This window comes from Myotis lucifugus, unplaced genomic scaffold, assembly GCF_000147115.1.
Source record: "Myotis lucifugus unplaced genomic scaffold, Myoluc2.0 scaffold_190, whole genome shotgun sequence".
NCBI lineage: Eukaryota > Metazoa > Chordata > Mammalia > Chiroptera > Vespertilionidae > Myotis > Myotis lucifugus.
Genome location: NW_005871238.1, coordinates 952,629 through 977,571, shown reverse-complemented (window position 1 = coordinate 977,571; position 24,943 = coordinate 952,629). Strand labels below are relative to the sequence as shown.

At 40.1% G+C, this 24,943-nt stretch overlaps 1 protein-coding gene across 1 annotated transcript in view; it reads left to right on the top strand.

Annotated features, from left to right (window-relative positions):
- Positions 1-4,562: 4,562 nt before the first annotated feature.
- SPTA1 (spectrin alpha, erythrocytic 1) overlaps positions 4,563-24,943 on the top strand; it is a 67,950-nt gene continuing 47,569 nt past the window's right edge. Inside the window, exons 1-14 of the mRNA XM_023760708.1 lie at positions 4,563-4,799; positions 5,741-5,866; positions 7,498-7,638; positions 8,407-8,553; positions 11,908-12,041; positions 12,543-12,687; positions 13,749-13,903; positions 14,850-14,985; positions 15,086-15,187; positions 16,661-16,798; positions 17,409-17,519; positions 21,320-21,397; positions 21,537-21,692; positions 23,446-23,650. Coding sequence (XP_023616476.1) covers positions 4,563-4,799; positions 5,741-5,866; positions 7,498-7,638; positions 8,407-8,553; positions 11,908-12,041; positions 12,543-12,687; positions 13,749-13,903; positions 14,850-14,985; positions 15,086-15,187; positions 16,661-16,798; positions 17,409-17,519; positions 21,320-21,397; positions 21,537-21,692; positions 23,446-23,650 — 2,011 coding nt within the window. The remainder of the gene's footprint in view (positions 4,800-5,740; positions 5,867-7,497; positions 7,639-8,406; positions 8,554-11,907; positions 12,042-12,542; positions 12,688-13,748; positions 13,904-14,849; positions 14,986-15,085; positions 15,188-16,660; positions 16,799-17,408; positions 17,520-21,319; positions 21,398-21,536; positions 21,693-23,445; positions 23,651-24,943) is intronic.

Here is a 24,943-nt window from a genome sequence, read left to right as displayed (position 1 = left end):
AGGGATAGAGAATTAGAAACATCGATGAGAGAGAAACATCAATCAGCTGCTTCCTGCACGCCCCCTTCTCTTGACCAGAATCGAACCTGGGACCCTTCAGTCCACGGGCCGAAGCTCTATCCACTGAGCCAAACCGGTTAGGGCCTCTTTTTTTTTTTTTTTTTGTAGTGACTAAAAATTCAAAGAACAAACATTTCTTTATCAGTATGAAACCTCTTTCCTGAGTGTCTCCTGTGCATAACTACCTTGCTACACGCTTTAAAGACTATTGTTCTTATCCACATTTATTTTATTTCCTGATGGCCAAACCTGCTGATTGTTTCCCATTATTTGTTTGGTCATAGGTTATCACATGGTTGGCATTCTTGGTGAGAAAGTCCTGGAATAGGACCTTCAACAATGTTGATGGCCTGGGAGAAGACAGACCAACACAGATGCGAAGCACCGTGGCATGATGGACATAGTAACATGGATTCGGCTCTGTTTAAAAACATACAAACCAAATAACCATGGGAGGAGCTTACCTCTCAGGGACTCTCTCTGATTTCTCACATAAAAACGGGGTCTAGAATACTTGTTTTGCAAAATCTTCTAAAGATGAGAAAATAATGTAAAGTAATCATATTGACATGTAAATTAAGATTTGATAGATTCTAATTGAAGGTGGTCCATCTTATCTCTTGAATAAAGATACAAAAATGTTACCTTTCCACCTCAACTGCAGTCAGAGTTTCTTCGGTGTATGTGATATAATGCATTTTTTATAAAAGATTTATGTCCCTGCCTTTAGTACTCAAATTTGATTTGAATATAATAAAAGTATATGGAAAAGTAAAGTAGTACTAGACTTTTAAGAAGAGAATTTAAGTTCACTCTGTTTCTTTGGGTGACATGATCCAGGAACAGGGAAAACTGAAAATGTAGAACTTTGATTCAATCTAGTACAGTGGTTCTCAACCTTCCAAATGCCGTGACCCTTTAATACAGTTCCTCATGTTGTGGTGACCCCCAATTTCATTGTTACAAATTGAACATAATTAAAGCATAGTGATTAATCACAAAAACAATATGTAATTATATATGTGTTTTCCGATGGTCTTAGGTGACCCCTGAGAAAGGGTCTTTAGACCCCCAAAGGGGTGGCGACCCACAGGTTGAGAACCTCTGATCTAGTAGATCATGAAAGTTCGATTATTCAAATTGGATTTATACTAGAATGAAGTTTGGCATGGATAATGCCATTGTTAACATAGGTAGCTAGATATCAATAAAGGAAAGGAGCAAAGAGAATCAGACATTATTCAGATAAGCAAACAGGAAGCATAAGCCTGCTTGCTAGGAAGTTGCAGCACTCAAAGGTACCCCAGGGGATCAGAGCATCGCCCTGACAAGGTATGAACATCCTTCAGTGCTCCCACCCCTTAGGGAGGAGAGGCCTCTTTTCAATCTTCCCAGAGTACAACCAGTCCATCCCTCCAGACTATGGGGGAAGGAGTAAAAATAGCAGGAGAAATTCCTCTGCTAGGAGCATGCCCACTAGAAGCCAAGATGGCCTTGGGGAAGGTGCTTCTACCATGAGGCATGCACAATAGAAACCAACACGGTGACTATATAAATGTCTGTTTGCATAGGCCGGGTGAAGGATCAGATTGGACAAAGGACACAGAACTCTGGAAGATCTGGGAAATGGATTGCTTAGGGGTAGGAACCAGCAAAGCCCACAAAAGATGGGAAAGTTGATTACTTCATTTGAAAAAACAGCAGGCCCAGCCGGTGTGGCTCAGTTGGTTGAGAATCATCCCAGGCACCAAGAGGCTGCTGGTTCAGGCACATGCCTGGGTTGTGGGCTCGTACAGGAGGCGGCCGATCGATGTCTGTTCCCATTTGTTTGCCTCATGGGGACAGATGTGGACTGAGCAAATGGCACAGACCCTCTGGACATCGGCCCTATTTCTGGCTTAATAGAGACAAGGCTGGACTTTTTCCACGGCGGAACGGATGGATGGAAAGGAGACACCAGAGCTGCATCCAGGACAGTCCTTTGTGTTTGCTCCACCTTCTTCAATAAACCACATCCTCCCAGACCTGGTCTCCCAGAATGCTTTCCTTGTGACTCTAAAAAAACCCCATTCCCACTGGCAACACCACTGCTTCATAGGAGGATCTGAAACCATTCCACTGTCTTCCTTTTTTTTGCTTCATTTTTGTAAAGTTGCCGTAAAAAAACAAAAACAAAAACAACTATGCCTTTGAGAGAGAATTTCTGCTTCCTTTTCTCTCCATTAAAAATAATAAAATAAAATGCATTTAAACTGAAAATAGGATGACTTTATCTCACATTTTAGATCACTGACCCATTTTCAAATGCTTTGTGAAGCCATTCATTTGTCAAACGAGGTATCTTAAATTTTGTTTCGTGAAGTACAAATAGACATACACATCTTACTTCCTTTGGAGCCAAATCAGATTTTTACAACCCAATCTGTGAGGCCAGCAATAAAATTTTCTTTCTATTTAGGCAACGGTTCTACAGCAAGAATTAGGATACCTTGCTGAATTAAAGGCTGTTAGAAGTCTGCAGTGGGGTCTGGACGAAGTTATTGAGTTGTATTTCCCAGGGACCAGTTGGAACAGGAACCTCTGTATGCCCTGAGTTCTTGTAATTCTGCACAGAGTCTGAAGAATGGGCAACATGAAATTATTTCTTAATTTATGGTTCTCAGACCTAAACTCTGAAACTAATTAAAGAAACAAAACACAATCTTAACACAGCCTCTTTATCTTACATCTGTAACTGTGTGTTTTTCCCTAAATTTTCCTCTAAAAACCTTGCTTTTATTTTTTATGAAGTCCTACTGAGAAACTTTAAGAGCCACTGTCCCCCCAAAAACTGCTGAGTCACTGGGCATCTGTGAAAGTTCGCAGCTGCCTCAAGCTGCCTCTGTCTCCTAAGATAAGGAGGTGGTAGCTGGCGGGATTCTGAGCCTGAGAAAAAGGCTTTTTTTTTTCTTTCTCTGACACATATGTAACGTTTCTCTAGTCACTATCTGAATTAGACTAGACAATTTCATGTGAATTGTCTGTCTTTCTCTCCCTCTTTGCCTCTCTCTTTTGGATACATTTTATCTTCCCAGTTTCTAGACCTTTAGGAAAACTAGAACACCTTCCCAAGGAAACGGTGAGTAAAGAATTCTTTTCTTTTTAAATATATTTTTATAGATTTCAGAGAGGAAGGGAGAGGGAGAGAAAGATTGAAACATCAATGAGGAGAGAGAATCATTGATCGGCCGCCTCCTTCACGCCCCACACTGGGGATGAGCCCAACCCGAGCATGCGCCCTGACCGGGAATCGAACTGTGACCTCTTGGTTCATAGGTCCACGTACAAGCACTGAGCCATGCTGACCGGGGCCAGAATTCTTCACAGTGCAGTTTGTCCCTAGTAGAATGAGAAAAACTATCTCCTTTGAAATTTCTGTGCTGTCTTTGACAGGAGGTTTAAAAATTGTCCTTGACTCTTAGGAAGTAGAAAAGTTAAATTCTAATTCTCTTTTTTGTGTGAATGTCTCACTTTGAACAGTTACCTTGAACTTGTGGCTATACGGCACTAAAATCCAGCATGACCTGCTTCCATGGGCTCCCAGAGAGAACGATTAAGTAACTTGGGACAAAATAACACACAATACTGATTTAGGTTTCCATAGAATGATTTGATTCTCTAGCCCGACTAGTAAAGGACATCCACAGGGTAGTAATTATATTTAGAAAGAAAGAGACGGAAATTTGAACTTTAAATTGAATGTTCTGGCTGAGATAAACTAGGGGAGACTGTACCTTTATCCAGATGAATGAAGATGGACTCCATGGAAACTTGTAAGATATCATCACAAATTAGTTAGATCCCACTGTAGAAAGGTAATATTTTATGTTGCTTGAGAGTACAATGTTTTATATTTTAAAAGCTAATTCCAAAGATACTAATAATTTGACATTTGTAAAAATTGGAGATAAGGAGGGCTGAACTTTTAATTTGTAGTGCTTATGAATTAAGCAAATAAAAAGAGTAAAGCATCTATGAGCTACATTTTTAAGGAAGAAGAAAACAACATTTCAAAACGTTTGTGTATATCATTAGTAAAGTTAATTGCAAGCCATTTTTAATCATTCATTGCATTGAGTTCAGAATGATTAGGACTTGTCAACCTTATTAGCCTTTGAAAACAATAAAATTATATTTTTATCCATCTGAAACAGTGATTTTGCTAGCTTAAACATAACATTTATTATTAGTCCAAATTAATTCTATTTATATAACTCAATAAATGGCACAGACTTGTGTGAAAAGTTGGCAAAGTGTTCTGGCTGATCAAGAGTTCTTAGCCTCGTCTTAGCCGTATATGGTTAAAATTATATAAAAGTACTAACAACAGGCTTTTTACAGGCTTAAAGATACATGAATGTAAGTAAATTTGAACATGAGCAAATGCCTTGGGACACATAAGAGTGACAGCGTACTAGGAACTTGAGAGCCAGCAATGGACAGAGCTTTCTAACTTGCAGGCTATGGAGAGCGGTGGGCCCAAGGTGCTGGAAACAGCCGAGGAGATCCAGGAGCGGCGCCAGGAGGTGTTGGCCCGGTATGCGAGGTTCAAGGACCTGGTTGCTGAGAGGGGCCAGAAGCTTGAAGACTCCTACCACTACCAGGTTTTCAGACGGGATGCGGATGACCTGGAGAAGTGGATCTTGGAGAAACTCAAGATCGCAGGAGATAAGAGCTATGAAGACCCAACTAACATACAGGTCACTCAGTTCCATGAACTTCCCCAGAACAGACCACAAGATCTCTAGAAAAGGAAATATTCTTGTAATAAGTGTATATTTGGTTAACTGCAGGACGAGGATGTAATAGAAAGATTAGACTATCTATTAGGGGCAGTAATTTTGCCTGTAAGTAGCCCATGCCTTCAACTTTTTAAGCTTCAGTGCCTTCTTTACAAAGGACTGTCATTCTAGATAACATTCTACAAATATAAACTATGGGCAAAACCGTAGCTGAGAGTCTAAGCAATTTATTTGTGTGATTTTAATATTTTGTGTCGTTAAGGATGTAATTGAGTGAAGAGACGTCATTGCTTCTGAAACTACTGATTTCCACTCTCCTCAGGAAGAACGAGTTAACCAGAGTTTTCCTGGTTTTTCTACAAAATACTAGTCATACCCCTTGTCAAGTCCAAATGAGAGGTCCCGTTTCCTTTGCAGTGGTTCTCAACCTTCCTAATGCCGCGACCCTTTAATACAGTTCCTCATGTGGTGACCCAACCATAAAATTATTTTCGTTGCTACTTCAGAACTGTCATTTTGCTACTATTATGAATCATAATGTAAATATCTGATATGCAGGATGTATTTTCATTGTTACAAATTGAACATAATTAAAGCATAGTGATTAATCACAAAAACAATATGTAATAATATATGTGTTTTCCGATGGTCTTAGGCGACCCCTGCAAATGGCACAGGTGAAGTTGCCTGCCCATGGTCTCCCAAAGGGGTCGCGACCCACAGGTTGAGAACCGCTGCTTTAGGGTGTGACTGCTCCAGCTATGGTCATAGGTTGTCACTTAATCTAGGTTGGGCAACAAGAAGTTCTGACTAAAAGTAAGAAGAGGAACAGAGGGACCTCTTTGTGGTCCAGGGAGACGAGGCTTCCTTAACTATAAACTGTGATTTCTAAACTTCAGGGGAAATATCAGAAGCATGAATCCTTTGAAGCAGAGGTACAAGCAAAATCGAGGGTCATTCCTGAGCTGGAGGAAATCAGGAAAGTCCGATTTGCTGAGGGCCATTTTGCCCACGAGGACACCAAGGTAAAGATGTGGTAGGGCTCTCAAAGATAAGCTTCTAATTGTTGACTACTTTATCGGGGCTTTAATTGATTATGCCGAATATGAGCTTTCATGCAGCTGGCTTGGAATTAAGGCGTCTGTCTCTTATCTTCTACTGGGGTTGGGGTAAGAAAAACGATGGGCTGTCCTTGTGTTCCTGGGGGTGGGGAGAAGAGCTATGATCCGAAAGCTGTTGTTGATGGCACCACATCCTCCTTATGCCACTGCAGAATAAATGGACTCAAGATCAAGCCACTTCAATCTGGTTCTACATTTCCCAGATGAAATGGCTTTCCCAAGTACCCCAATTATTTCTTCAGGTCTGAGAGTCCTTGTCCCTTAAACTTTTCGAACAAGGGATGCTCTCCCTGAGAATCTTCTCTGAAATCTTTATCCCTTTGTCCATAATAAGTCATTCTCTTCACAGCCTACACGGTTTGATCACTACTGTAGACCTCCAAACCCTCCTGATCACTTTGAAAAAAATCCTACAAACCCCTTTTTTCAGGAAATTCTTGCACACTGAACACTGAAGATCACACCACTTTGGAACTCACTATTAATGTATTAGCTCTTTTCTAATTTAATCTATGTACTGTTCCAACGTAGATTATATAGTCCATTCAGGATCTTTTTTCTGTAAGTGGAGTTTGTACTGTTTATGTCCTTTTAAAATTGTTAATACATTTGTGTCACATATTTAAAAATTGGAGCTTGTCTTCCCATATTTAGCAAATTCGACCCCATTTTACTGTCAACAAAATATAGTCAGGTGATACGGAATATAACTTTATTAGGAAAGAATCGGTAATAAGAATTTCAAAAGGTATTTATTGATATAAAATAGAAATCATTTTTTTTTATTAATCACAGTTTTGCTGCCAAGTTCCTACATTAATTAAAAAGTTTGAGAAATGTTTAAAACATCTTCACTTCCATCAGAATCACTAGGGCTATGTCAGACTGTATCATGCTAGATTTAGAGAGAAATGTGGTCTACTACTACCTTGAACAATGGAGTAATTGTAAGATACAGGATTCTTTAAGACATGATAAAGATGATAACTTCAATTTCATAAGATATGTATTACATAATATCCAAGCTAACCTGCCATCAAAGCCCTCAACTATATGTTCTCAAAATTCTATTGCTTTGGTGCCATTCATTTTATTTTTTGTAAGCTAGCAAAATTGTAGTTCTGATATTTTCTGTCAGACAGCTCATTCTAAGTTTCTTCTGTGACTTTGCCCCTGCTCAGGACACCCTCTGCCTATTATCTATCTGTCAAAGTTCTGTTTCTTAAAGTCCAGTTCCGATGAGCACTCTTCCATGAATCCTTGACTCTTCCCATCTTAGTGTTTGTAATCATTTTATGATCTAAAACCCCAAAGCATTTCTAAAAATTGTTGTCTTATGAAAGATAATACATGGCTTAGTTTAATAGCTGTTCCCACATAGATCCTATCTTCCCTTTAAAATATTTGTTGAGCAATTAATGCACAAGTGAATGGGAGGAGACATTTCTATCCAGGCCCCTCTCTGCACAAGTCTCTGAGTCTGCACCTGATCCACAGCCTCTGTGCCTCAGTAGTTTTGTCTCTCTTCCCCAAAGGTCCATCTGGAGGAGCTGCGCCGCCTGTGGGACCTGCTGGTGGAGCTGACTCAGGAGAAGGGCGCCTTCCTTCGGCAGGCCCTGAGGCTCCAGCAGTACTTGCAGGAGTGTGCCGACATCCTGGAGTGGATTGGAGACAAGGTATAAGGCTAAACAGTATGCCTGTAGGACTCACCGCGCTCTATCCCCATCACCCAAAGCAGTTTCATATAGGCTCTCCATAAAAAAGGCAGGGTGTCTGTTCCTGGACTTGTTCCTTGAAAGAAGGAGACGTGTTGGCAAAGATTTAGAGATATTCCGGAGATTGTTAACACGGTAGGGGAGAGGGTAAGTCTAAATTATGACTGACTATGAAGAAGACATGACCTACACAAAAAAATGTGCACTGGAAGATAATCTAGACTTGTCCCCTTCTACCTTCCGTGATATTTCACTCTTTTTTCTAGAATTTCACTCTGACTCTAGGTCTAGGCTGAAAGTATTGCCAGATCTTTCCCTAGTCCCTTGTCTCTCAGTGTCTATAGTTATGAAGGTCTCTTTTTTTTAATACTTAAAGATGAATGACTTTGTAGATATTAAGTATGTTCAGCTGAATAGAACAAGGATGAATTTATTTTTATGTTCCAAATTTATATTTTATGATTCAAAACATAAAGGGTGCTTCCACAGGCTCTGGCCAACAATACCCCTGATTGCTCTAAAGTATTAGCCCAAAGAGCACTGTCCCCTGGGCCAGAGTGCCACCTTAGGAAATATGCTTCTGCTTCTGGCTCTTTCTAGAAGTGGTTCTCCCAGGCTCCACCTGTATCTCCTGAGTTATCCTAGGAAGAAGGCAGGGATTTGAGGCATTTTACCTAAAGGAATTCCTAAAGATTGCTGGTGATTCAATAGACTTTTCTGTGTCTACAGGAGGCCATAGTGACATCTGTAGAGCTGGGTGAAGACTGGGAACGCACAGAGGTTCTACATAAGAAGTTTGAAGAGTTCCAAGTAGACCTGGCAGCTCGGAAGGGGAGAGTGGATGGAGTGAACGAATACGCTAATAAGTGTGCTGAGGTGAGGTAGAGAGCAAAAGGGTCAACTCAGAAATAGGGTCCTGATCTTCAAAAAGAACTTGTGGTCATTAGTAGGTGTGACATGGGGTACATAGGGCATTGTGGGAAAATAGAGATGCATGTCCCTGGAGTGACATGCCCAAATCAGTTTCTTCTCTGTGGATCCATCCCTTGCCAGTCCATGGAAAAGGAGGTGTGAGTGAGTGAGTGAGTGCATATAGAGAAATGAAATATACAATGAGGTTGCTACTGCACTGTGCACTACACTAATTACTAATGTTTATACAGCACTCTTTCCTCATAAAGAAGAATCAATAAAATAGCAAAGAATATAAATAATGGTGGGCGATTATAATATACTAGAAGCCTGGTGCATGAAATTTGTGCACGGGAGGAGGGTCCCTCAGCCCAGCCTGCACCCTCTCCAATCCGGGAATCCTCGGGGGATGTCTGACTGCCTCTAACAAACAGGGACTGCTGGCTCCTAACCGCTCACCTACCTGCCTGACTGATCGCCCCTAATCCCTCTGCCTGCTTGCCTGATCGTCCCTAACCACCTCTTCCTGCCTACCTGATTACCCTTAACCCCTCTGCCTGCCTGCCTGATTGCCCCTAACCACCTCTTCCTACCTGCCTGATCGCTCCTACCCACCTCTTCCTACCTGCCTGATCACCCCTACCTGCTCCCCTGCTGGCCTGATTGCCCCTAACCATCTCTGCCTCGCTCTGCACCCGGGACCCAGGATTCCCTCCTCCAGCCAGTTGCAGACACCTGAACCCAGGCTTCCCTCCCTGTGGCTGGCTGCAGGCACCCAGGACCCGAGCCGGCTTCGCCCGGGCCAGTCTTGCCCAGGCCGGCCAAAGCCGCAGGGGATCATGGGCAGGCAACTTCACCTGGGCTGCAGCTGCAGGGGCCCAGGATCATGGGGCAGGTGGCTTGTCCCTCTCCTAGGCCACAGCTGCAGCCGCTGGCGCCCAGGACCGTGGGGCAGGCAGCTCGACCCTCTCCCGGGCCACAGCCTGGCTGGTCCCCATTCCTCTCTCGCAAGCTCATGTGTGCCTGGCTGGTTCCTATTCCTCTCTCATGAGCTCATTTGTGCCTGGCTGGTCACCAATCCTCTCTCCCCAGTGTTGGGTGTCTGAGCCATTAAGGCATGACGGCGTGAGGGCATGACGACCATTTGCATATTAGCGCTTTATTATATAGGATACTAGAGGCCCAGTGCACGAAATTTGTGCACTCGGAGGGGGGGCCCTCAGCCTGGCCTGTGCCCTCTTGCAGTCCAGGAGCCTTCAGGGGCTGTCCGACTGCTGACTTAGCACTGCTGTGGAGGCGGGTGAGCCCAGCTTTTGGCTAAGTGGCACTCCCCCTGTGGGAGCACACTGACCACCAGGGGGCAGCTCCTGCATTGAACGTCTCCCCCATGGTGGTCAGTGTGCATCATAGTGACTTGTCCTGCTGTTTGGTTGATTTGCATATTAGCCTTTTATTATATAGGATGATATCATTATAGATAACTTCTGTGCAGAGGCAGAGGGAAAGGAGCAGATTTAACTGTAGTTAAGAAAATGCTTAAATATGTTTTCAATATCTGAGCTAATAGAATAATATGCAAGGAAACTGGAAAGCCAGTCTGATTTTATATGTATATAAAAAAGTAGAGACTCTAACAGTGGCTCTTATGCTTTTCCATTTATGGTTTTATTATCACTACAGGTTTATAATGGCAATTATTTTTTCTGAGTTAATAGAACCAAGATTTCAGGATGAATAAATAATGGAGTAGAAAAAATGAGCCACTACCTTTCCAACAGTCCCTAAATTTCTCATATTTCTCTTGTTTTAGAAACTTTTATCTGTTGCTATCACCAACTGCCACAAAATTTAAAAAAGCAAACATGATTTTGCTGAAAATTAAAATTATTTTTTCATGACATAATAAGTCAGATTCACTGATTCATGATTCAGTTGTTTAACTGGGCAGTTCTGCACATCCCACCTGGCATTTTTAAGTTGCTGTAGTTATTTGGTGGTTCAGTTAAAGTGGAAGATCTAAGATGGCTTTGGCCCAGTGTCTGGGGTCTTGGCAGGATAATGAAAGCTTTCTCTATATGGACTCATATTTCAATAGCCCTGTGTTTTTTTGTATCAGTGTTTCAATAGGTGAGAACAGATGCTGAAATACCTCTTAAGGCCTAAGTGCTGGAGCTAATAGAGTATCATTTCTGCCACATACTGTTAGTAAGCAACTCACAGGCAAATCCATAGCCAATGAGTGAGGAAATAGAGTCTGTCTCTTGAAAGGAGGATCTCATGGCAAAATATCATGGCTACTTTTTCCAATCTACCACAATAAGGACTAATCCAATTCAGAGTTTATCTCCTGCTCTTAGGAAGTGGGGCTCACACAGCTGCAATAAAGAGGGCCATACACTCAGAAAGAAGAATGTAGAAAATTCTGTCTGGAGAGCCTTTGGAATGGAAATGGAAATGGGAAGAGATAGGGACAAGAGGACTAGGGAGATGGCCATAAAGCAGCGGTTCTCAACCTGTGGGTCGCGACCCCTTTGGCGGTCGAACGACCCTTTCACAGGGGTCGCCTAAGACCATCCTGCATATCAGATATTTACATTATGATTCATAACAGTAGCAACATTACAGTTATGAAGTAGCAACAAAAATAATTTTATAGTTGGGTCACAACATGAGGAAATGTATTTAAAGGGCCAGAAGGTTGAGAACCACTGCCATAGAGGAACTACTCAAAATTTCCAAGTATCCAAACAGGCTGGCGCTGCTTGACTCATGTAGTATTCATAAATCTCAACACTTCAGATGATTTGCAAAAATGTATGTAAATAAATATAATAATATGCAAGAAAACTGGGAAGCCAGTTTTAATTTTCAGCAAAATTAAATGTGTGTGAATTTGTATATAATTCTGGAGAGAGAAAGATTGTTCTCATTTGATTTTTGAAGGTGTTAGGACCCCAAAAGTTTTAAGAACTACAATGTTAAGTTTGGAAAATTAAGTCATGCTTCACAAAGGGAATTTTTTCTCCTTTTTCTTTGTATCAATGATGTTCAGGGGGTGTAGCTCTGAAAAGGTAGAGCTCTGAAATAACATCATGATTGGGCAACTGTGCTAGTAGGCTAGACCAGTGCTGTGAGAAAGATACATCTAGCATGTTAGTTTTCTAGATTTTGTAATGTAGTTCAGATTAGAATTTCAGTATCTGGCTCTATAGTTGTTCTTCACTTCTGACAAAGTATGAACCAGGGTGAAATGGAAAGTGTTTAAGTGGTGGAATAATTTCCCCTTTGCATAACTCCAGCATTTGTTTCCTCTCAAAGGAGAACCATCCAGAACTGCCTTTGATTAAATCAAAGCAGGACGAGGTGAATGCTGCCTGGGAGCGTCTCCATGGTCTTGCTCTCCAGCGACGGAAAACACTGTCCAACGCTGCAGACCTCCAGCGATTCAAAAGGTATGAGTCCAGGCACTGCATTAGCACCATGTCCTACTGTTAGCAATTAGTGGCCAATACCGCAAAGAAAACCATGGATTGCCTTTAAGACATTTAGGCAGTTAAGAAAACTGTAACCCACTCTATAGCCAAGTTTATGGTGGCTGGAGCCCAAAGCAATGACAATAGCACCAGGAATTAGTGATGAAAGCTCTGGAAAGCAAGGAAAGCAGATGAGAATTGGGTGGGGGAGGAAGATGGAGCTTAGAAGAAGAAAGACATTCATGAAATGTTGACCATGACATGAGAATTTTCTGGAGGCTCAATGGTCAGGTTGAGCAGGTCTCTACATCTCAAAGGAAACCATTAAAAACAAGAACTCTTTACATTACTTTTTGCTGGAGCATAGGAAGATAGAGTAATTTCTAGCTGGGTAAGTTGGATTGGACCTTGCTGTGGGCTCTGTTTGCTCTGGGATGCCTGCTATCTTCTTTTGTTGGAGCTCATATGGATGTCTGACAGGGATGTGACTGAAGCCATCCAGTGGATCAAGGAGAAGGAGCCCCAACTCACCTCTGAGGACTATGGCAAAGACCTCGTTAGCTCCGAGGCACTGTTTCACAGTCACAAGGGCCTTGAGCGGAACCTTGCAGTCATGGATGACAAGGTAAGCCATTATTGGAGGAGTGGCTGACCCCTTGAGCTAGAAGAGGTATTTATTGACCATCTTGCCTCCAGAGAACACAGTAAATGTACTATTTCAATAAAGTCGAAATTCTGTGCTTCCTCCTTTGAGTTCACAACTTGTATTTGAATATTGGATATCCTTCATTTTATATATTTTGCTCCAAGTAACTTTTAAAAAAAGTTAGTTGCCTATATTTGTACATAAGTTTTTCTGGTACCAAGAATTAGCCAATGAGACACAACCTTTTTATGTGACATGACCAATAAGATGCAACTCTGTTATATGACCTGTATATTTATGGCCCAAGACAGGGCAGTCACACCAGGTGGCTGCTGTTGTGTTGGCTATCGTCATTTTTCTATTTGACAATCTAAAGGAAAAGAGGTCAGTATCCCTAACTAAATAGTCAGGCATAGCATGTTTTAAAAATCCCTGCTATACATGGTTGAAAATCACTGCCCTAGACAATACCTGATTTTAGTTAGTTTTAATAAAGGACTAATGGTAACATGTGGAAAGTCACCCATATCCATAGTTTTGCCTGCTAACCCTGCTCCTCAGGAATTGTGCTCAAAATGAGCTAGCATTACTGGCATTTCTTGTCCTCTTAAGCAGAAATGTCTTTCTGATTCCCACACTCATATTTATGGAAACAGTATACAGGCTGGTGAAGAACAGACTTAAGTCTAAACCTTGCTTCTGTCAGTTACTAGCTGAGTGATCTTGAGCAAATAAAATACAGTATTTACCTCTCTGTTATCACATAAAGGGACTAGGAATAGTTTGTACTTTAGAGTTTTATTAAATAAAGACTATAAATCAAGAAAGCACATGTGAAGTGCTTAGCACGAGAGACAAAAATGCTTAGTAAATTATTATTGATATAGTTCATTAGCATATTAATATAAATATGTCAATAAATATGTATTAATAAACTATTATTATTTATATGATCGTTTAGTTGCATCACGCCAATATAAGTCTCCCAGGAGAACCCAGAGCGCTCGGGTTTCCCACTAGGTGTCTTTTTCATCCTAAAGGTGAAGGAGTTATGTGCCAAAGCAGACAAGCTGAAGCTTTCCCATCCTGCAGACGCACCTCAGATCCAGCAGATGAAAGAAGACTTGGTCTCCAACTGGGAGCACATCCGTGCCTTGGCTACCAGCAGATATGCAAAGCTGCAGGCTTCTTTTTGGTGCAGAATTCTTCCTTTCTATTATTCTATTTGCCTCTACAGAATTCAGGCATAGTACTCAAAACAGAAATAAAAGAGCGAAAGCAGTAAAACAACGAGGCACTCGAACTCCCTGCCCACTCAGTGGAAGCAGAATAGGTGTTAAGTTGCCAAGAGAAGTCTCTTGCAGGCCTATCGAATACTCAGCATGACACCTCTGCTCACCTGCACACCTTTCCTCTGCCTCTGTTTGTTTAGTTGTAAGATGCTATGAAGTGGCCCAGGAAGCTGGGAAAGCAGCTAAAGAAATGTCAAAATCCTGGTTCTAACTAAGGAACTGAAAGAAATTTCCAATCTGATGAGTGTATTAATACTAAATCTAGAATTATTTCCTGAATGTGGGTTGGCTCGTCAAAAACATGGGTATCATTTCAGTAGTTAATTTTTTGAGTCATTACATCACCAGAAAATACTGCTTATCTTAATGTTATGATTTAAAATTAAATGGTGAGCATTTAATTTTTTTTGAACTGTATTAGTGAGTGTTGTTTTTATTAATAGGGTTAAGGGTGAACACAGATACATGAGGCCTCCTCACCCTAACTCTAGTCCCCCCTTCTCACAAGGTGCTTATTTTTGTTTCTATATTGTGTGCTTATTTATCGGCCTCATTGGGAGTACTTTACTTCAAGTGCCTCTGGGGTAGGTGTGACCTTGTGATGTTCGAGATGTCATGCCTACGTGCCTCATCACATAATGACATGTCTACCCAAGAAATACACAGCCTGGAGTCAAGGACTTACAACTTGAACAATTAAAGGAACAGAAAGTCCATCAGGGGAAGGGGAAGGGTAGAATTAGGGCAAGGAGCATATTGCACCTTTAGCTCACCTCAACCCTAACCCTTCAACAAAGTCCATTTACATCTGGTTTCTCCTTCTTGGCCTTGACCTTACCTCTCCCACAGGTACCAGCGTTTCTTATCTGACTATGATGAACTCTCAGGCTGGATGACAGAGAAGACTGCACTAATCAACGCTGATGAGCTGCCCACAGATGTGGCTGGTGGGGAAGCCCTACTGGACAGGCATCAGCAGCATAAGGTAAAGAGAAAGATCCTCCTCAAGAGGAGGAAAGGAGAGGTGCTAAGAATGCCATAAAGTTCCTTGCTGCATTTTAAGCCATTGTGTCTTGTGACCACAGCATGAGATTGACTCTTATGATGACCGATTCCAATCTGCTGATGAGACTGGTCATGCCCTGCTGGATGTCAACCATGAAGCCTCCAGTGAAATTTTGGAAAAGGTGATTCGTTTACCAGAGTTTGTGAAATTTTGATGTATATTTAGCTCTCACTGAATCTCATAATAATATAGTAATCTCTCAATGGGAAGAGGATAGACATCATATAAAGATATTAGTAATATGATGCCAACTTTCACATTGCTTCCTTCACATACTGCTTTAGCTAAATTGAGCAATTTGAAATTCCCAGGACAAGATGTGTGCTTACCACTGAATCTTTGTATCATCGACCTATTTAATTTCACCAACCTACATACAGCCTAATTTGAAGCCTCCATATCATTTTTCCTTGTCACATATAATCTGTTTTATTACTTTTCCATGATCATCCCTAGATTATGAATTCTGTGAGGACTGCACCTCATTGATCTTTGGGTTCCCCAAGGTGCCTGGCACGTGTACTTTCTCTTTTCTCCTCAATACAATTTCAAATTAAACAGATTCTTCTTTTTCTGTGTTTTTCAAATTCATATTAACCAAAAGGCTTTGAACATTTAGAATTCCACAAAATAAAGAACTAGGTTTACCATCATCCTAACTTCCTGGATCGCAGGGGCTCATCTCAACTACCTGACCCCTCAGAGAGATTTTGTTCCAGTCACCAAGTCCCAGGAACTCTTTGGGGTGATACTTAAAATAATATCCTTAGGCTTCTTTGCATTTCATTACATTCTAAGCACAGTGTCCAGTGCTGTGTGATGGATGACGTTGAGATAACCATAACTTGAATTTCCCCAGTAATCTATGGAAACATTATAATATGGCTTTTATTATTCACAATTTTCTACCAGAGGGATGATAGAACCCTACATTTTTTAAAACCTACCTATTATCCTTAGATTTTGAGAATTTGTGCTGCCCTTTTGGTGGAGTTCACAGCAGCTGTGGTTATAAACTGGAGTTTCCTTGGGTAGATGCTTGGGCAAACGCGGGCTTTTTTATGGGTTTGGTAATGTCACTTTCTCTCTCCTTGGTGGTTCTTATTTGCTTTCAGAATAGGATGAAAATTTCTCAGTCTTATAACTTAAGTGCTCTAAGAACTTGAAATTCATCAAATGTCCACCTTTTAAAAGCACATTATTTTCTCTGAGCACTTTGTATCATCTAACAATTACTTGGAGTAATTACTTATTTGTGGCATTATCTCTTCCCCACCTTTTAAATATTCATTTAGTAATATACTTCCCATATTTCTACTCCTTGGGTCTTCCAATCAGAATTTATCTTTTCTTGTTTATTTATGCATATTAAATGTGCTGTACCTCTTTTATGGTATTTATCCCATTTTTTTCTATGCTACATTTATTCACTCAGCTGTTGAAGCCTATAAGAAAAGCTCATTTACTGTTCGTTTTTGTATCCTTCAAAATATCTTGCATTTATTAGATGCTCAGTAAAGTAGACTTTCTGTTTAGTAGACTGAGATAAATTAATTAAAGACCTTCCTGATGCATTGTCTTTTCCTTTCCAAAGATGACAAAACTTGCCAACAACTGGGCTGCCCTGCTGGACCTATGGGACAAGCGTCAGCATCAGTATGAGCAGTGCTTGGACTTGCACCTATTCTACCGTGACAGTGAGCAAGTGGACAGCTGGATGAGTAGACAAGAGGTAACAGGAAGGATTCAGCAAGTATCCAGAACCAATTTTTCACCCCTTGCTTACCATGATGAGTATCTACAGTCTCACAACTATTTCCTTGGTCTTAAGCTTGTCCCGGGAACTGAAGAGTGAACCACAAAGGAAAGATTGACCACTCTCTATACAAGGCTTTTACTAGTCCCTCATGAACAAATGAATGGAAATAAATACCTAAATACATAGCAGAGAGTTTGATCTCAAATGAACATAAGGAAAAAATAATATCAAATTGTAAAGGGGTTATGATGAGTCGGGCAGGACTAACCAGAGATTTTCTGGGGGATGTGAGTGGTCCTCATGAGGCAGCTTTGAGAGCTCAGAACAGTGCCTACATTGATTGGGAGACTTCTATGTGAACAGACATAGAGACAAGGGTGATGAGTTCTATGAGAGGACTGGAAGAAAGTCTGAAGCTGCTGCTGTTTGAGGTTCATCTCTAACTACTAAACTTTTCGTGTTAATTCCCACCTTGCTCTCCAACTCCCTCACCTCCTTCCTTAGTTCTTGTCTCAGAGATATTCCAAAGGCATGTTTTTCACCCATCAGGTACAGCACAGGTGTGTCTTTCTGTCTCCTATAGGCTTTCCTGGAGAATGAGGACCTGGGAAACTCTCTGGGTGCTGTAGAGACCCTTCTTCAGAAGCACGATGACTTTGAAGAAGCCTTCACTGCCCAGGAAGAAAAGATCACGGTAAGAAATGGGCCCTGGTTTGGTTTTGGCTTTGTGCTTATATATATCATAACCTCCAGCACTTATCCTTAGCGAGAATCACTCTTATAACTATTAGATATAACATGAGAATTATTCTTAAGAGAAAACATCCAGAAAAATAATTATACCAATTTCTACCAATACAGTATTTGTTCCACAAAAAATAATTAGAATTTTTTAAGTATTTATGACATATTTTTTTGATCAAGTAAATGATTGTCTTTTTTTCTTCAGTATAAATAGAAACTATTATATCCATAGTTTGAAATGTATTATTTTAATTTTTTTCCTTTCTAGTAATAGAGAGGGGAAAAACAAATAACTAATAATGTTATTTTTCTTTATAAGTATATATTCATCTTTGTATTTCTCATCTAATGCTACTACAATTTTCCTGTGAACTGTAAGTTACAATATCTAGGAAAACTGGTCAATATATAAGCAGAGCCCAGAGAAATGTAGGAACATTTTTGTGGGTCCATTATATTGTATCTTTGGCTGTCTCCTAGGATGATACTGGTTGAAAGTCACACATAGGCATACATGCCACCATCATTGCAATAACTAAAATAACAATAAAATTCTAAGTCTTCCCTGTTAATCATCAGACATATAATTCTTTGGTTTATTCTCATTGGTAAAGGCAAATGGTATAATAATTTTATAAGCAATGGTATAAAATAATTTTATTATTTATAAAGTGTTATCATTTATTTTAGATTATTTTCCTATTATGAATTAATTAATCCATGTTGTTGTTTTTTGTATTTTTTGGGGGGGGTGGTCCATGAATAAATATAAGTAAAAATTTACCTCTACAGACATATGGGCAACTGGCTGGTGGCAGCAGGCTTTGGTGCCCTGAACTTTTGATTTACCTGCCTCAGGCTTGATGCTGGTGGAAGCTGTTCTCACTTGGCAGTGTGCCCCCTCCCATAAGCATCCAGGCCAAGCACAGGCAGCCTTCAACTGCAGATCACTTTATTCTTAACAGGTAGCCCTGGGACAGTTACCGGCAGCATCTAACACTGATCTGCACTGCAGTTCCTTCAAAGAAATCACAGAAACAACACACTTGTGACCAGTTTAAAACCACCAATTAGCTCTACAAGTGGTACACTGAAAGGAGGTCTTCAGAGGCACCAAATTCCACAGGGGCAAATCCTGCTCCATGGGGTCAGCCCCTGCACAGGAGCCATTCTTAACAGCTAGCCAGTCTAAGGGTCATTCTGAATCACTGATGTACCAATAGCAATTAAGGCTCAACTACAAACAAAGGACACACACAACCCACACAAGGGACAACCTGGAGTACCTGGCTCAGGTGATTGAGGAGGATGTATCACTAGGCCCCAAAGAACATCAAATACACAGGCCACCCAGCAAGACTGAGGGACATAGCAGATCTACCTAATACATAGAAACAAACACACAGAGACAGATAAAATGGGGAGATAAAGAGACACATCCCAAATGAAAGAACAGAAAAAAAATCTCAAGGAAAGGAACCAAATGAAATGGATGCAAGCACTCTATCAGATATAGAATTCAAAATGCTGATTTTAAGGATGGTTAAAGAACTTAGAGGAAAAATAGGTCAATTCAGTGAGAACTTCAAAAAGAGATAGTTGGCATAAAAAAGGACATAGAAACCATAAAAAAGAACTAGTCAGATACAAAGAATACAATAATTGAAATGGAGAACACACTAAAAGAAATCAACAGAAAATTAGATGAAGCAGAGCATTAAATCAATGATTTGGAAGACAAGGTAACAGAAAACACCCAATCAGAAGAACAAACAAACAAAACAAAAAATGAGGATTATTTAAGAGACATTAAAAAAAAAAATCAAGTACAACAGCATCCACATCGCAGAGGCATTGTGAGAAAAGAAGAATGAGCAAGAGCTTAGAATCTGCTTGAAAAAATAATGACTGAAAACTTCTCTAACTTGGTGAAGGAAAAAGATATTCATTTCCAGGAAGCATAGCCTGTTTCAAACAAGATAAACCTAAAGTGGCTCACACCAAAACACACCATAATTAAAATGGCAACAGTTAAAAACAAAGAGAGAATCCTTAAAAGCAGCAAGAAAAAAGCATTTAGGCCCTAACTGGTTTGGCTCAGTGGATAGAGCATTGGCCTGCAGACTGAAGGGTCCCAGGTTTGATTCCGGTCAAGGGCATGTACCTTGGTTGCAGGCACATCCCCAGTAGTGGGTGTGCAGGAGGCAGCTGATCAATGTTTCTAACTCTCTATCCCTCTCCCTTCCTCTCTGTAAAAAATCAATAAAATATATTTTAAAAAAAGAAAAAGAAAAAAGCATTTAGTTACCTACAAGGAAGCTCCCATAAAACTTTTTGCTGATTTCTCAACGGAAACTTTTCAGGCCGGGAGGGATTATCATGAAATATATAAAATGATGAAAACCAAGAACCTACAACCAAGACTAGTCTATCTGGCAAGACTATTATTTAAAATTAAAAAAGAAATAAAGAGTTTCCCAGGAAAGAAAAGCTAAATGAGTTTATCACCACCAAACTAGTATTACAGGGAATGTTAAGGGACATCTAGAAGAGAAAAGAAGGAGAAGGAGAAGAAGAAAGAGAAAAGGAACATAAATATGAATAATAAAATGACAATAACTACATCTCTAGCAACATTCACTCCAAATGTAAATGAATTAAATGCTTGGATCAAGAAAAAATATTCATTCTCACCACTCATAATTCAAAATAATACTGAAAGTCCCAGTCAGAGCAATCAGGCAAGATAAAAAATAAAAAGGCAACCAAATTGGAAATGAAGAAGTAAAATTGTCACTTTTACAGATGGCATGATTTTTTAATATAAAAACTCCAACAACGTAGTATATAGAAACAATAAACAAATGCAGTAAAGTTGCAGGATACATAATCAATATGCAAAATGCTATTGCACTCTTATATACTAAAATGAAATTTCAGAAAAAGAAATTGGGAAAACAATCTCGCAATTGCAATGAAAAAAAAATACTAAGAATGAACTTACCAAAGGATATGAAGGATCTAAACACTGAAAACTACAAAGCATTGTTAAAAGAAATTGAAAAAAACTCAAAGAAATGGAAAGATATTCCATGTTCATGGATTGGAAAAATCAACATAGATAAAATGGCCATATTTCCCAAAGCCATATACATAGCTAATGCCATCCTCATCAAATCCCAATAGCACTTTTTAAAGAAATAGAGCAACAAATCAGATTTGTATGGAATCACAAAAAAACACACAAAACAAAACAAAACAAAAACACCACACACACACACATACACAAAATCCAATTAAAAATAGCAGAGGACCTGAATAGACACTTCTCCAAGGACAATATAGAGATGACCAACACACGTATAAAAAGATGTTCATCCTCACTAATCATCAGAAATATGCAAATTAAAACCACATTGAGATATCACTTCACACCAATCAGATGGTTATCATCAATAAATCAACAAACAAGGGTTGGAGAGAATGTGGAGAAAAGGGAACTCTCTTACACTGTTAGTGGGAATGCAGATTCTGTAGTCACTATGGAAAACAGCATGGAGGTTCTCAAAAAATTTTATAATAGAACTAAGGTCTACATTTTAAAATATAATTTATAACAGAAATTAGAGTTAGGACCTCTTTCCATGTTACCATGATCCCTTCTTTAAATAGCACCCCAAACTGTGGCCACATACTCATGGATGGCCACTGAGTAAAAACAATCCTGTGTTCTCTTGTTTTGTTTTTCAGACATTAGACAAGACTGCAACCAAACTGATTGACAATGATCATTATGATTCAGAGAACATCGCTTCTATCCGGGATGGGGTATGTTCAAGGGCTCATCTGTGCTTGTCTGTGCACCCGGTCAGGGAAAGTGTTGGGGGCATGGTGACCCATGTGAACGGTGAGTCTCCTGTGTCCACATTTGGTTGAGCTGACAATGAGTTTGCTCCTGGTTTTGCAGCTGCTGGCTCGCCGGGATGCCCTACGTGAAAGGGCTGCCACTCGGCGCAGATTGCTGGAGGACTCCCTGCTTCTGCAGCAACTGTATCAGGACTCAGATGACCTGAAGAACTGGATCAACAAGAAGAAAAAGCTGGCAGATGATGAAGATTATAAGGTAGGCAGGGTTTCCCAGCCCTGGACATATTGGAATTTGTTAGTTTCATGGAATTACAGTCTTAAAGCTGAAAGAACCACAGAGTTCAGTTAGTAAGCCTCACACAGATGAGGAGACAGTCTCAGAGAAGGGCAATAGTTACCCTGAGGCTATATGTATAGGGAAGAGCCAAGAATGTAGTTTCTGGTTTTCGTATACCCTGCTGCCCATCACCCTTTTTTTTTTTCTGGCACAGAATTTCCAATGGGCCTTAATAGAATGGTGTAAAGGGGGGACTGCTCCTTACTGAGCTCTTTGTTGTCCCTTTATCACCTCTACTGCTCCCCTCTGCACCCTTAATGTAGAAAAACATTGTGTTTAATCCTAATGTACACTCACATTTCCTGGAAGCTACTTGGAGCTCAAAAGTAACCTAAGGGTTTGGTATAATATAGACATAGAGTTTTATAACTTGAAGGGAACAACCTCTAATTTTATAGATGAGAAAACCAATTGTGAAGTCAGTTGACCAAAGTTATCCAATTATTTAGAAGGCAATTTAAAATAAGGGGGTTAGCCCTAACTGGTTTGGCTCAGTGGATAGAGCGTCGGCCTGCGGACTGAAGGGTCCCAGGTTCGATTCTGATCAAAGGCATGTACCTTGGTTGCGGGCACCTCCCCAGTAGGGGGCATGCAGTAGGCAGCTGATTGATGTTTCTCTCTCATCGATGTTTCTAACACTCTATTCCTCCCCCTTCCTTTCTGTAAAAAAATCAATAAAATATATTTTTTAAATAAAAAAAAATAAGGGGGTTAGAGGTATGAATTTTGGAGAAGGTGAACTTGGGCTTCTTTGGGAAATTCCTATATTATCATTTATTCTTAAATGTATACCTCAGATCCTTTTGTTTATATATCTTTATAGAACTACTAGAGGCCCGGTGCATGGGATTCAAGCACTGGTGGGGGGCATGACTTGTGGGGATCGACCTGCTGTGGGAGCACCGCTCATCCTGGTCAGCCAAGCAGCACTCCCACTGTGGGAGCGCACTGACCACCAGGGGTCAGCTCCTACATTGAGCATCTGCCTCCTGGTGGTCAGTGAGCGTCATAGTGACTGGTTGACTGGTTGTTCGGTCGTTCCGCTGTTTGGTCGCTGGGCTTTTATTAAATAGGATTAGAATTACTTCCTTATCTGAACCTTTTATTCTTTCTGTAAAATTCAGCACCATCTGCTTGTGTTCTCTAGAGGAGTTATGGTTCCGGTGCATTTAGGGTAAACATCTCTTCTACATGGGGCAAAAGGATGGGTGGTAGATATACTAGGACAGAAGTGGACCATAATTTTCATCCTTCATGACAGCTCTGATTGATTGTTATTTCTTGTGTGAGGTGTCATGTTCAAAACAATTCCAGGCTCAGTAGAAATAATTTTAGGGATTGATTAGCTATGTCTGCCACATATATAGAAGGAAAAATTAGTCACATGAGTTTTCTAAGCAGTCTCTGAGTCTGTACTAGGACAAGGACAGTTCTGTCTTCTCTCTTCTCCCTAGGACATAGTGAGAAGTAACTCCTGTCCTCAAAATGTTTCCCCCTCATTTTTAAAGTAATGATTTAATTTAATTTAATTATTTTATTATTTTATTTTATATTTTATTTTATTTTATTATTTTATTTAATTTTATTTATTTAATTTTATTTATTTAATTTTATTTTATTATTTTATTTATTTTATTTTATTTTATTTTATTTATTTTTTGCCCTGTCTCAGGATACACAGAACTTGAAGAGCCGGGTTCAAAAGCAGCAAGTCTTTGAAGAAGAATTGGCAGCTAATAAGATCCTACTCAGTAACCTAGAGAAGACTGGCCAGGAGATGATTGAGGGTGGCCACTACGCCGCTGACAGTGTGGCTGCTCGGCTGGCGGAAGTTGCCAGCCTGTGGGAGCAATTGCTGGAGTCGACAGCACAGAAAGGTGAGAAGCAGAGGTTTCGTTGAAAGGCTAATTCTTAAATTCTGAAACCTATCACGTTCATCTTTACCTCCTTGAATTTACTTGGTGACCTCTATGAGAAAGATGCTACTCATCTTCTTCCCTGTGTCTTCCTCCATTAGTCAAGAAGTTTTCAAAGTCCAACCGAAATTTATCACACTATACATTTACAAATTTTATGTTTTCTTTATGCATGTAGTTTTTTACTGAAACTTGTTTTATTCACTTTTTAAATTTTTTCTTTTCTTAAAATATATATTTTATTGATTTCAGAGAGAAAGGGAGAGGGAGAGATAGAAGCATTAATGAGAGAAAATCATTGATCATCTGCCTCCTGCACATCCCCACACTGAGGATGGAGCCCACAACCCGGGCATGTGCCCTTGACTGGAATCGAACCTGGACCCTTCAGTCTGCAGGCTGACACTCTATCCCCTGAGCCACACTGGCTTGGGCTAAAATTTTTCTTGATAAATATTCAGCAACCATGAATTCTGTATTGTCTATGCACCTAACACTAGTGTCCTTAAATTAAGGTTTTGGTTCCATAAACAAGATATTATAACCCAGGTAAATTAAACATTAACAGATTGTCGGTGCAAAATGTGGTATTTGTACAATATTTTATTTTTATAAAAAGGGCTTGATAACTTTGTTGTTTGTTTTTTTACCTATCTTGAAGTGTTCAGGCTCCGCAATGAGCTCTTTTAAAAGCTCCCACTTATCTACTTGAATGTTTCTACTAACATTGAATTTACCTGGTGACCTCTAGGCCAGTTTTCTCTAGGTTAATTATAATCAGTTATAATTAACACAAATAATGAGGTTCTCTTATTAATATTCTCCTTGTTCTGAACATGCTCTGTGGACATGGCTCTGTCCTGGTTAGAGAAGGGATCATACTGATTTTGTTTGATGTCATTCTGAAAAGTAGGGGGAAAATCCAACTTGACTGTAACAATAAGAAATCGCCATACAGTAATTGCTGCACAGAAATAATGTAAATAATTGCTATAAGTTCATATAATGAAAAGTTTATCAGGGAACAGTGTGCATAATCAAGACTATTTTTGGGCCAAACCGGTTTGGCTCAGTGGATAGAGCGTCAGCCTGCGGACTGAAAGGTCCCAGGTTCAATTCCGGTCAAGGGCATGTACCTTGGTTGCGGCACATCCCCAGTAGGGGGTGTGCAGGAGGCAGCTGGTCGATGTTTCGCTCTCGTCGATGTTTCTAGCTCTCTATCCCTCTCCCTTCCTTTCTGTGAAAAATCAATAA